The sequence below is a fragment of the Rhinatrema bivittatum genome, chromosome 12, assembly GCF_901001135.1.
Source record: "Rhinatrema bivittatum chromosome 12, aRhiBiv1.1, whole genome shotgun sequence".
Classification (NCBI taxonomy): domain Eukaryota; kingdom Metazoa; phylum Chordata; class Amphibia; order Gymnophiona; family Rhinatrematidae; genus Rhinatrema; species Rhinatrema bivittatum.
In genome coordinates, this window is record NC_042626.1 from 75670153 (window position 1) to 75684124 (window position 13972).

Sequence of the window (13972 nt, forward strand, 5' to 3'; positions counted from 1 at the left end):
TACTCTTGGAAAATTAAGTAATCGTAAATTATAACGTTTAGAATTGTTTTCAAAAATTTCTATACGCCTAGATAGTATTTCTCTATCCTTTGCTAACACAGCCTGAAATTCCAAATTTCTCACTCCTGTTTCTTCCAGGACTTTAATTCTATACTCAGACATTTTAACCATATTTTGTATATTCACTAAATCACATTGACTTTTCCCTGCAACAGTATCCATCTTTTTTTCTAACCTTTTTATATTACTAGACATCATAACCATCAGGTCCCATACTCGATCCAATGTGACCACTGCAGGGCTGCCAACTTTGGACCGTGAGTTCCTGGGAGACCAGAGACATTACAACTAGATTGCTTCGGGAGCCCCAACGCTGGTGGGAGGGGCTAGCACGCCATAAGATTGGCGCAGAAGCGGCGCACCACTGCCGCCGGCGCACCGCCAAAGCCGCGCGTGTGGCTTTGTCCGGAGTAGGCCGGAGTAGCTGCAGGAAGCTCTGTCTCTTGAGTTGGCAACCACAGAGGTAAGAAGATTTCACAAAATTCGGACTGTAACTGTTATAACCTGTTGGAGTTAAAAATTTTCGCCATTTATTGGTCCAACATGCCGTCTAAACGGAAGGGCAAAGTTAGGGTATACCCCACTATGTCCCTCCCATCTCCTATACAACAGGAGATTATCAAATACATGTCAGTGCCTGTGCCCAATACACCAGCAGCCAAGGAATCTGCTGAACCAGATCATGTGGGAGAACGATCTGGTTTCATAGAAGAGGCGTCGCTGAGTCCCAATCTGGGTTTACCACCTGTGCAGAGAGCGAATGAGATGTTCTCCGGGAGTATGACCAGTAAACCACCCTTGGTAGGAACTGAGGTCTTCTTGGAATGTTGGAGAGGAGAGACCTCAGCTGCAGTGGAATTAAATGAAGGCCAGAGTAATGAACATCAAGAAGGAATACCATCTCCTGAGGCCTCAAATGGTGAAGAGGGACTGGCAGCTGAGGGAGAGGTTGTGGAAACCTTAAATCGCCCTGCGATGGGTTCAATTTCTGTTGATGCAACAGGGATGAATTGTGACCACGTGGAGCTGAGCGGAAAGTCTTCTGTAGTTTCGGGGGGGGTGGGGGGGAATCTTGGCGATGATGGTGTTGACCTTGTCTTTGAAGTAGTGTGCTAGCTTTTTGCTGGAGATGGTGGAGCTGTCCAGGGTTGAGTCATTCTGGTTTAGGTTGGTTAGGTTTTTGACTAGGAGAAGAGAGTCCTGGGGTTGAATTGGTATTCGTGTATCTTTGTTGTATAAAAGTTTCATTTTGCTGTGTTAATATCCATTGCGTATTTGTGAAGTAGGGTCCTATATTTGTCTTTCAGTTCTGGCGTTGGGGTTCTTCTCCAAAGTTTCTCCGTTTGTCTTAGGGCTCGTTTTGAGTTTTTTAGTTCTGGGGTGTACCAGGGGGATTTGGGATTCGTTGATGCCTTGATTTCTTTTCTTACTGTGGGGCATAGTGATTTGGCTATATCCTCGTTGATGGAGAACCAGGTGTTCGTGGCAGAGTTGGCGTCATTTCTGTTGAGGTTCTTTAAGGCTTCCGGTAGTAGATTGGCGAGGTCATCGCTGGAGCATGGTTTGGTGAATTCGATGATGTGCTTGTTTGGTTTTATTGGGGTGTGTTGAAGTTGTAGCTTGGCTCGAATGAGGCTGTGGTCCGACCATGGGGTTGGGGTAGCAGTGGGTGGGCCTAAGGAAGAAATTTTGTTGTTGATGAAGAGTAAGTCGAGGGTGTGGCCAGAATTTTGAGTTGGGGTGTTGATGATTTGGGTGCATCCAATGGCGGACATGGTTGAGAGGAGCAGTTGGCTGGTGGATGAGAGGGGGTTGGTGTCTATGTGGAGATTGAAGTCCCCCAGAATAATGGCTGGCTCCTGTATGTTGATGTGTGTTATGGTTTCGATTAGGGGGGAAATGTTGTGCTGGAGGAGACAGGGGGGTGCATAGAGGAGGCGTATTTGGAGGTTTTTGGATTTACATAGGTTGGTCTCAAAAGGGGGGGGAAGGTTTAGTGTATGTGATGAGAATTTGTTTTTTGTGTGCTAGGAATAGTAGGCCGCCTCCTTTTCGTTTGGGTCTGGGAATGGAGAATAGATTATAGGTGTTTTTGGGTAGTTGATTTAGTAGTACAGTGTCGGTGTTTCTCAGCCAGGATTCTGTGATGCAGAATATGTCAGGTAGGGAGTCAAGGAGTAGGTCATGTATAATGGGGATTTTTTTAGTGATTGATTGGACGTTAATGAGAATAGTGAGTGCAGACTTGAGAAAGTTAGGGTTAATAGAGATGTTGGTGAGGCATCTGATGGGGATGGTTTTTTGGGTGGGGGTGTGGTGTTTGATGCGGTGGGGGAGTTTGGGAATGTGGTGTAGTGTTGCCATTGCGGGATATTGAGGTGGGCAAGTATGTGTCTTGTTAGGATTTTGGGCAGGGGATATGGTGGGGGTATGGTGGGTGAGGTGGCCTTGATGGAGGGGCACAAGGAGCGGCACAAAGGGGCGCACTAAGGGGCAGGCCCCCTAGTCGCGCACCTTCGGCGCGCAACGCCCGGGCCTAACAGGAGGCTTTAAAGGCCTTTCCCTGCTCTCCGCCTCCTGGGGGCGGAGCTAGGTTGGGAGGGCGGCTCGGCGGCATGCGTGGCTCTAGGTGGCCGACTCGAAGACGGCCTTACCCTTACATAGAGGCAGGAAAGCCCTTACCACTGCAGGATAAGGCTCATTCTATTAGGGACCAGGCAGTATCTTGGGCAGAAACCAAGCTGCTGTCGCCCGCCAAGATCTGTCGGGCGGTGACGTGGTCCTCCCTACACACCTCCAGGTTCTACCGCCTGGATGTTCAGGCCCGAGACGACGCAGCCTTCGCAAGGGCAGTATTAAGTGGGCCACGAGCAGCCTCCCGCCCTGTCTGAGAGTAGCTTTTGTACATCCCACTGGTCCTGAATCCATCTGGCTACACGCTAAGAAATAGAGAAATTACTTACGTGATAATTTCGTTTTCCTTAGTGTAGACAGATGGACTCAGCATACCGCCCACGGCTGCCCCAGAGAAGGAGGACCTCAGAAAGCAAACCTCGAAGACTAAGCAAATACAGGTAAGCCGCTGCCTATCCTTAGTTCAAGAGACCCACAGTTTGTCCGGTGTCGGCGTTAATTGGTTGAGTGCACTGGTGGTCTCCAGTCTTGAAATCAGTTGAAACAGTTCAATCGTTTAATCCAATTATTTAAGCAAAGATATATCCACAATGGCTTTTTGAATAGAATACTGAAGTTCTGAGGTTACTGCAGGGGTATATCTAGGGTGACGTCGGCTTTGAAATCTGACTCCGTCTCCCATCTGCTAGCAGAAGAGCACATAACCCACTTGATCCTGAGTCCATCTGTCTACACTAAGGAAAATGAAATTATCAGGTAAGTAATTTCTCCAATTATGATCACTATTTCCAAGCGGCCCCACCACCGTTACCTCTCTCACCAAATCCTGTGCTCCACTGAGAATTAGATCTAAAATTGCTCCCTCTCTCATCTGTTCCTGAACAAATTGCTCCATGAAACTTTCATTTATTCCGTCCAGGAACTTTATCTCTCTAGCATGTCTCAATGATACATTTACCCAATCAGTATTGGGGTAATTAAAATCTCCCATTATTAACTGCACTACCAATTTTGTTAGCTTCCAGACCGCCTCTGTTTACCTACAGCGCTGCAGTTGTGTTGTGCCCATTGGCACCTTGTTCGGCCACTGTTGATCGCTGTATGGAGCTTTGTATTCACCCACATGTGAGGACTTACCATCCTGCTTGTCCTAGGAGAAAGCGCAGTTGCTTACATGTAACAGGTGTTCTCCTAGGACAGCAGGATGGTAATCCTGCCCGCCTCCCCACGATGTTGGGTTCACCTTCGGTTTATTTTTTTCGCTCGTCTTTGCTATTTTACAAGACTGAAAGGGGACCTTGCGTGGATAGTAGCAGGCTGGGCATGCTCAGTCTGCCGGTCAAAGCTTCTAGAAACTTTAACAAAAGTTTTCTGTGCGGGGCTCCATCGGATGATAACACACCCCCCCCCCCCCAAACATGTGAGGACTAACATTCTGCTGTCCTAGGAGAACACCTGTTACAGGTAAGCAACTGCGCCTTCTCCTAGGAGAAGGCTCTGTCTAAGGCTACAATTGTGCGGTGGCTGAAGGAAGCAATCGAGTCAACTTACATTTCTAAAGGGTGCCCACTGCCAGGGAGTTTAGGGGCGCACTTGACACGCTCTCAGGCAACTTCCTGCGCTGAGTCACATCAGGTGTCTCCACATGAAATTTTCTGGGTGACTACTGGGAAGTTGTTGCCCACTTTTACTAGGCATTATCGCTTGGATGTCGGGGCTCCGGCTTCCATTTGCATTAGTGAGAGTGTTCTATGAGCAAAACTCTCCACATCCCGAGTTAAGGGGAGCTTAGGTACATCCAGGAGTCTGGATTGATCTGGGTACGAACAGGGAAAGGAAAATTGGTTCTTACCTGCTAATGTTTGTTCCTGTAGTACCACAGATCAGTCCAGAGATCTGCCCATTTACTGGGGAGGAGAGTCCGCTGCTCATACTGTTACTTTGTATATAGTGCGGAGTTATTGGAGGTTTTCAGTGCTGATCGCTTATGTGTAATTTGGGAAATGAGTTTTCCGTTATCTTTTTGGGTAACTTCACCTACTTCCAGTTCATTGGAGGGCAGCAAGTTTGCTTAGAAGCTTGCTTAGAAATTTATGGTTATTGCTGTCATCTTGGCTTAGGTACAGTTCAATACTGAGGGACTGCAGGTGGCATACTGGGTTATCTACACTGTCAGTGAAACTTTGTCTCCATCTGCTGGCAGGGAGGCAAAACCCAGGAGTCTGCACTGATCTGTGGTACTACAGGAAAGAAAATTAGCAGGTAAGAACCAATTTTCCTTTTCTGATGTTGCGGCTCATGTTGTTTTCTCCCAGGACAAGCAGGATGGTAGTTGTCACATGTGGGTGACATCATCGGATGGAGCCCTATCACGGAACACTTTTGTCAAAGTTTCTAGAACTTTGACTGGCACACTGAGCATGCCCAGCATGCCACCAACCCTGCATCCAGCAGGGGTCCCCCTTCAGTCTCTTTTTTTTTTCCGCACAGCAGTAGCCTCACGGTTTTCAGGAGCTCTGTGAGATTTCCTCACAATTATTTCCTCATGGATACTTTCTTTAAAATTTTCAAACTTTTTCCCCATCCCGGGGTCCACCTACGTCGACGCCAGTAAGTTTTACCTCATCTTTTGCGGTCGGTTCCCGGCGGTGCCTGATGTCCACCGACCGCGCACTGCCCTTTTTTGAAAAATGGTGACAGGGTTTCGAAAATGCCCTGAGTGCCCGAGGACCTTATCCATTATGGACCCTCATGATGTTTGTGTCTTATGCTTGGGGCCCCCTCACGATGTCCAACGGTGCACTAGCTGTGCCCAGATGACGCCAAAACGCCGCAGGGTCTGCTTGGAAAAGATGGAACACCTATTCAAGCGTGTGTCTGTCTACTCCAGCCAAGAGTACATCGGGTCAAAAGCCTTCACCTTCATTGATTCTGTCGACGTCTCAGTGCCATCGAGACACCGGTGACCGTCCTTCACCGGCTTCTTTACGTTCAAAGGCATAGACATCTTCCTTCTCGGTGCCAGACCGAGCATCAGGAAAAGCACTGTCACTGCCATCGACATGAGCCTTCTTCGATGCCGGCACCGACAAGCCATCGACATCTGCATCGACAGAGCCACCGGCCAAGAAGTCCCGAGGAGAAGAGTCCTATCCCCCTCTGGACCCGGGACACCAAGGCGTTCCCCACTGGCACCAGTGTTGGGAGCCGACCCTCCGACAATGCCTTCGGAGCCTCCAACCCCGGTCGCTGTGTTGCCAACACCATCCTTCCGGGAGGAATTGAACCGGATGGTCCAAGAGGCAGTACTTCAGGCACTTTGGGGATTTCAATCTCCACTGGCACCGGCTCCCATGCTGACACCCGATCCGATGCCTACCATGCGGGCTTCACTCCTCGAGCGCCTGGATACACTGATCGGTGCATTACCATCGGTGCCCGTTCCTTCCATGCCATCGGCATCTCCAAGGCCACCAACACGATCCCCATTCCGTTGTTCTCAGATGAGGAACAAAATTTACCGATGCCGGAGCCGATTCTAGGACCATTGGGTCTATTGCCACCCTGACGTCCACCAAAAGCGCCGATTCCATCGATGCCATCACTGTCCTCGGTACCTGCGTCCTTCCCATCGGTGCCACCTCCAGATCCGGCTGGATTTGAACCCTTATCTCCAACTGAAAGCCCGCATGGTGCTGGAGATACACCATATGATCCCTGGGGTAATGATTCCTCTGACACTCAGGACTCCGATGAACTCCTGTCAGAGCCTTCACCCCCAGAAGAATGCCGCCGCTCCCCTCCTGAAGACCTCACATTTGCCAACTTCATTAAAGAGATGTCTGAAACCATCCCTTTTAAACTACAAACAGAGGAGGATGCCAGGCATAAGATGCTTGAGGTATTGCAATTTGTGGATGCCCCTAAAGAAGTGTTGGCAGTTCCAGTACATGAAGTACTCCTTGACTTATTACAACGCACCTGGGAGCACCCTGGCACAGTTGCACCAGTGAACAGAAAAACTGATGCCACCTATCTGGTTCAATCAGCTCTGAGGTTTCACAAAAGCCAACTGCCCCATCAATCTGTAGTCATTGAGTTTGCCCAGAAGAAAGTGAAGAGATCACGGCCTCATTCTTCTGCCCCTCCAGGTAAAGAACAAAAATCCTTGGATGCCTTCGGACGAAGGGTCTTCCACAGTTCTATGCTGATGGTACGTATAGCAGCCTACCAACTATATATGACTCAATACTCAAGAAATCTTTGGAAGAAAGTCCAAAAATTCTCTGAGACCCTACCGGAGGAATATCAAGTAAAGCTCACCGCAATCCTCCAAAAGGGACTCTGTGCTGGAAAACATGAAGTTAGGGCGGCATACGACATCTTTGAAACTTCCAGAGTATCAGCAGCAGGCATAAGCGCCAGATGCTGGGCATGGCTCAAGTCTTCTGACCTACGCCAGGAAGTCCAAGAAAAGTTGGCAGACCTCACATGTACAGGAGATAATTTGTTTGGTGACAAAATTCAGGAAACAGTGGCACAACTAAAAGATCACCATGACACCTTGCGTCAGCTGTCCACTCTCCCCTCCGACTTCCCATCTACCACCAAGATGTCTTTTCGGCAGGATCCTAGGAGGCTATCCTATAAGCCATGTAGGTATTACTCACCTCCATCCCATACTCGACAGTCTAGACCCTCTCCAAGAGATCAACCTCGACAACTCAGGGCCCCAAAAGCTCAATCAGCCCCGCAGACTGGTCCAGCGTCGGGGTTTTGACTCCTTTCTAGAAGGCAGAAATCAACCCCCACCTACCACACCCATTCCTGTGGGAGGCCGCTTGTGCCATTTTGCCAGCATATGGCACACAATTACAACAGACCAATGGGTCCTTTCTGTGGTCTCCCAGGCAGAGCTCTCGACCCTTCTGCAGTCCAATGCCATGGAACCGGTACCTCGACTCTCAGTATTTTCTAATTCCAAAAATGTCTGGCGGCATTCATCCTATTTTGGACCTATGCGCCCTAAACAAACACCTCTGCAAAGAAAAGTTCAGAATGGTAACCCTGGGCACCATGATTCCTCTCCTGCAATGGGGAGATTGGCTCTGCTCTCTAGATCTTCAGGAGGTTTATGCCCATATTGCCATATACTTTCCTCATTGAAAATACCTCAGATTTATAGTCGGCCACAATCATTTCCAATACCGAGTGCTGCCATTCAGCCTAGATTCAGCACCCTGAGTATTTACAAAATGCCTGGCAGTAGTCGCAGCTCACTTGCGACAATGCAACATCCACGTCTATCCATATCTAGACGATTGGCTCCTCAGAAGTCTGTCCCAAGAGGCAGTGCTCCACTCCCTCCATTTCACCATCAACCTACTGCAATTCTTGGGGTTTCTAATAAACTATCCCAAGTCACATCTGACTCCATCACGCACCCTCTCAGTCATCAGAGCAGATCTAAACACTGTCCAGGCCAAAGCATTTCTGCCAAGGGACCGAGCATGCACATTATCAAACTTGGCCAAAGCAGTGCAGATTCGCCGAACCACTACAGCTCGTCATCTTCTAACCTTACTAGGTCACAAGGCGCCAACGGTTCATGTTACCCCAATGGCTCGACTAGCCATGAGAGTAACACAATGGACTTTAAAGTCCCAGTGGTCCCAATTAAATCAACACATGTCCCACATTGTCCACGTCACCAGCCAGCTTCGTCTCTCACTTGCTTGGTGGATACAGGAGTCCAATCTTCAGATAGGACTACCCTTCCAACCTCCGCAACCTTAAATTACTCTAGCAGATGCATCCAACCTGGGTTGGGGAGCCCATGTCAACACCCTCCAAACCCAGTGAACCTGGATCACAGCAGAACCAAAGCACCAGATACATTTGCTGGAGTCTGGGTAATTCGATATGCCCTCTTCGATCTTCGGGATTGCCTCTCCAACAAAGTAATCCTAATACAAACAAACAACCAGGTAGCAATGTTACCACATTGCTACCTGGTTGTTTGTTTGTATTAGGATTACAAGCAAGGGGGCACAGGCTCCTACCTGCTATGCCAGGAGGTGGCCCAGATCTGGGCCTGGGTGCTCTCCCATTCCATGCTACTGAGTGACCTACCTGGCAGGCGTGGACAATGTGATGGCGGACAACCTCAGCCGGACCTTTCATCCCCACAAATGGTCCCTAGATCCCACTGTAGCTGTATTTTACCAGTGGGGCCGCCCGCACATAGACCTCTTTGTGTCAATTCACAACCGCAAAGTGGACAATTTCTGCTCTCTACACCGCAGCCATGACACACTGCCACGAGATGTCTTCGCCTGCTCGTGGATAACGGGTCTTCTATAATGCCTACCCTCCACTTCCACTCATCAGCAAGACTCTCATGAAGTTACGGCAGGACAGGGGCCACTAGCCGCGTCAGGCTTGGTTTCCCATCCTACGCGACCTGTCCAGCAACCAATTCGACTGGGCATAAATCCAACTATGATAACGCAGAACAACGGGCTGTTGCGTCATCCAAACCTTCTCTCCCTGTCTGACAGCTTGGATGTTGAAAGGTTGATACTACAATCCCTCAACCTTTCTGACAATGTGTCTCAGGTCCTCGTAGCTTCACGAAAGCCCTCTACTAGGAGATCTTATCGTTCCAAATGGAAAAAATTCTCCTTGAGGTGCACCGCAAAAGAAATAGATCCCTTTTCCTGCCCCACAACAAGGTTCCTGGACTATCTGTGGCACCTTTCCGAGTCTGGTATGCAGACTTCCTCAATCCAAGTACATGTCAGCACCATAGCCGCTTACCATAAAGGTATAGGAGATGCCCCAATCTCAGCGCAACCCCTGGTAGAGCGCTTTATGAGAGGCCTGTTCCAGCTAAAGCCTCCACTGCGTCCATCGGTTCCAGCATGGGACCTCAATGTTGTGCTAGCACGGCTCATGTGACCTCCGTTCGAGCCCCTGCACTCCTGCGAGCTTCGACATCTCACTTGGAAAATGATCTTTCTAGTTGCTATAACATCAGCTCGCAGAGTCAGTGAGCTACAGGCACTGGTAACATACCCACCGTACACCAAATTTCTTCATGATCGTGTGGTACTTCGCACGCACCCTAAATTCTTGCCAAACGAAACCTGCCCACCACCCCGCGGGGTTGGGTTCGCTTACGTTTTATTATTTTATTTTTTCACTCATACTTTTTGCTACAAATGAGACTGAAGAGGGACCCCTGCTGGATGCAGGGTTGATGGCATGCTCAGTGTGCCAGCCAAAGTTCTATAAACTTTGACAAAAATGTTCCGTGATAGGGCTCCATCCAATGATGTCACCCACATGTGAGGACTAACATCCTGCTGTCCTGGGAGAACCCCTGTTACAGGTAAGCAACTCTGCTTTCCTTAGCAGTCTTCACCTTGTGCCCTATTTCTCAGCCCCTTCCCTCTTTCCATGCTTCACCTCTTCTCTCGTGTATACATATGTAATTGTTGTGAACTTTCTCACCCTGACATTCATTTCACTGCTTTGTTTCACCAGGAATCGCCCTGTTTGACAGCCCACCAGCATTCGTCCCTCTGTATGAGCTAATTACACAGTTTGAATTATCCAAAGAAAGCAACTCTGTCCCTTTAAATCACAACATGCGTTTCTATGCAGTAAGTATTTAGTGGGCTTATGTTAGATTGCATGCGGTGAGGATGTGTTTCTGCAGAGCATGTGTGAGTATATTTTACTGCAAGGACTTTGCCCTGTGTTCTAACATAGGCACATCATTATCCATGTACAAGGCCCGTCTCAGGATGAGACCTGTTCCAGGCCATTCTATACTTTTAAATTGAAACTGTCAACTTATGACAGATTCTTCTATCGAGTTATTTCAAAATACCATCATATTACACCGAAGATAGCTTTAGCCTGGGATATTTTGTAGACAATGAGACCTCATATATTGTGGCGGGGCTTTTGATGCGTTTGCCCTTAAACGCCAATGGCAATGTTGTGCGGTGATATAATCTCTGTCACACTGTATCAAACTGTTATAATCATTGGTCTCTTTGTCAAGGTTTGTTTGTGTCAAGGTTAGGTAATAATTTCTATTTCTTGTGTCAATGTACACAATGTTATGAAAGGCAGTGAAAAAGGTAAACACTTATCGTAGCGGGATATGCAGATGTGCAGCAACCAGTGTTTACCTTTTTCACTGCCTTTCATAACATTGTGTACATTGACACAAGAAATAGAAATTATTACCAAACCTTGATACAAACAAACGTTGACAAAGAGACCAATGATTATAACAGTTTGATACGGTGTGACAGAGATTATATCACCGCACAACATTGCCATTGGCGTTTAAGGGCAAACGCATCAAAAGCCCCGCCACAATATATGAGGTCTCATTGTCTACAAAATATCCCAGGCTAAAGCTATCTTCGGTGTAATATGATGGTATTTTGAAATAACTCCAGGCCATTCTATGACATAGTGGAGGATTAGCCCAGGGATGGCTTCTGCTAATACCGTATTTTTGGGTTCTCCTTTTCCAGATGAAAAATCCCAGCTTTCAGCCATTGATTAATTTGGGCACAAGAACAGAGTAGCAGAATCTACTCAAAGGATGTCTCTACACTTGTGCCTGCATTGCCTCTGTTCCTTCCTTCTCCCAAGCAGAGAATCTCACTTCCCATCTCCCTGCATTTGGCAGGCATTTTCCGGGGTTGCATCCAGCATGCTCTGCATGTCCTAAAAAATCCTCATTTGAAACAAATCTTTGACCAGCATTGCACAATACATAGTATCCTAATGCAAACCTTGCCACCCATCCCCAGGCTCTTTAGGTCAGACTTAAGTTAGTTGTGCTTTTGGCTGACTCGAGTCCAACCTTTGTCCTTTGATGCAGCAAAAAGTTGCCGCCCTTCTGTTCTTCTACTGGGAAGTACCTGCACAAATACTACTCAGAGTAAGATCAAATAGAGAGAAAGAAGAGACCAAGGGAGGTGTGGCAGCTTAGGTCTTGTGCTGCTTATTTAGTCAGAAGTGGCTGATGGAAGTCACATCGTTTCTATAGCACTACAAAACGTACAGCGCTGTACACAAACAGTCACACACAAAAGGCCTGTGAGCTCCATGGAGTATGTACTATCTAGAAAAGTCACATAAGAGGTACTGGAGACTTTGTTTACTTAGACACTGGTTAAAGTCAAGAAGGCTGCGGTCAGACTTCTGAAGTTGGACAGCCATGGTCAGGACAGAAGTGAGGATAGCTGTAGAAAATAGGAACACTGAACCTCATATTTTAGCTGGTTTGCTGTAGGATAAAAAATGAGGAAGTGAAGAAAGAAGAAATGTTGTTCCCTGTACGTACCCAGATCAGTCCAGACTCTTGAGTTTTGCCTCCCTTCCAGCAGATGAAGACAGAGAAAAAACTTCGAGAGTACCCCCTCTTTAGGTGATGTGCAACCTGTATCTCTTCAGTATTTCTCTGTCTCCAGCAGATGGAGATAGTGCAAAACCTGCAGTTCTGAAAAGCAGGTTTTGCACTATCAAAAAAAACTGCAGGTTTTGCACTTAAAAAACAAAAACAAAGAAGGAACCTCCCAGGGGGTTGGCAGGTTCTGGTGGGACAATCCCCCTGGTAACAGGTTTTAACGGAGCAGGGGTTGGGGACCCCAAATTGTCCGTGTGCTGGGGCGCCAGGGGTGACAGCAGGTGGTCCTGTTCCCTTCCCCACCAGCAAGGATCTGGAGGAGCCTTTGCCCTTCGGTGTGGTAAATTGTTTAAAGTTGTTTTAATTTAAAAAAAAAAAAAAAGGCAAAAAGTGAGGACAGTGCTCAGACCGTGGAGCTTTTCGGCATGGGGACAGCAGGCTTTTCATCGGACAGCAGGCGGAGATAGGCGCCGACAGTCCCATGGTCTTCAGCTGTTTCATCCCCGTTGTCAGCAACCAGCACCTGCTGCGCACACTTATTCACATTGGCCATGCCATGTGCCTTGCGCTGTATGGCCTGCGGGGAGTAGGCTGCACAACTCCCCTGCTTGGGCCTTGCCCCTGGTGCCTCCACAGTGGGGAGGGTTCTTCAGGCATGGCGATCACGGTGGTGCAGAGAAGCTACAGGCTGCCCCAGAGACTAAGGCTAACCAGTTCCTGCTGAGCACAGGAACAGCAGACATCTTGAAAGCTTTCCACGAGGCTGAATAGAGGGCAGCAGGGGAAGGGGATCTCCTGCCAGACCTGTCCCCGGTGGATTTGAGCCCTGCAGAGTCTCAGGAGTCTCTCCAAGAGCTCTCTGTGGACGATCCTGATCCTCTGGGAGGGAATTGTCAGGGTGCAGCCGGTTTCTCTCCTACCTTTGTGCTTGTGATGCACAAGGCTTTCTTGGCAAGTTAGTCACATGAGGAAGCGCATGCTCGCTGGGGGTCTACCTAAAAAGGGCACCAAGAAGGGGGAAACCCAGGGGGCAGTTAGGATATGGAAAGTTAATGCCCTGCAGTGCGGAGTGACAAAGGAGATTCTCCTTTGGGGGGAGTCTGTCCACGGAGGATTTTCAGCTGATGCTCCTCCCGCCCCCCCCCACCCCCACCCCCGCAGGGCGAGGAGCCGGAGAAAGATGCTCCCCTGGTTGGGAGTGATCCTAAGTGTTATGCTTCTTTTTGAGAGAAGAATTAGCCCCCCCTGTTACCGCATGTCCTGGCGGAGCTGGGCATAGTGGTACCTCAAGGTGAGCCAGCCCTGGACACGGTGGATCCGGTTCTAGTGGGCTTACAGGGACTGGCTAGGACTTTTCATTTTCATCAGAGCAACTGGTGACCCGTGAATGGGATACTCCGGACACAGGTCTGAAGATGGGCAGGGCTATGGATCAGCTCTACCCCTTGCCTGATGAAATCCTGGGTGCTGTTAAAGGGGTCCAAGGAGGTTGCTTCCGTATCGACTTTTACAAAGAGAACCACCATCCCTGTGACCGGGGCGGCAGCCCTGAAAGATCTCCAGGACAGGAAACTGGATAGTCACCTCGAGGATTTTTGAGGTTTTGAACCTTGGACTCCGGGCTGCAGTTTGCAGCAGCTTTATGCTACGGGCGAGCCTAAGGTGTGTGCAGCAGTTGCTGACTGCCCAAGACCTTCCAACTCAGGAAGAGGCTGTCTTGTACGGAGCTGATGCTTTATATGATCTTCTCTATATCTCCTCTAGGACCATGGTGTCAGTAGTTTCGGCAAGGAGGTGCTACTCTCTAGAGAAGACCTGGAGTTCCTGGTAAAGCTTCTG

General features: G+C 48.6%; 1 protein-coding gene across 7 annotated transcripts in view; it reads left to right on the forward strand.

The window, feature by feature from the left end:
* Positions 1 to 13972, forward strand: part of MED1 (mediator complex subunit 1) — a 168243-nt gene that overhangs the window by 130040 nt on the left and 24231 nt on the right. For all 7 annotated transcript variants that reach the window (XM_029572144.1, XM_029572143.1, XM_029572148.1 and 4 more), the window contains one exon: positions 10243 to 10361. In XM_029572144.1, coding sequence (XP_029428004.1) covers positions 10243 to 10361 — 119 coding nt within the window. The remainder of the gene's footprint in view (positions 1 to 10242; positions 10362 to 13972) is intronic.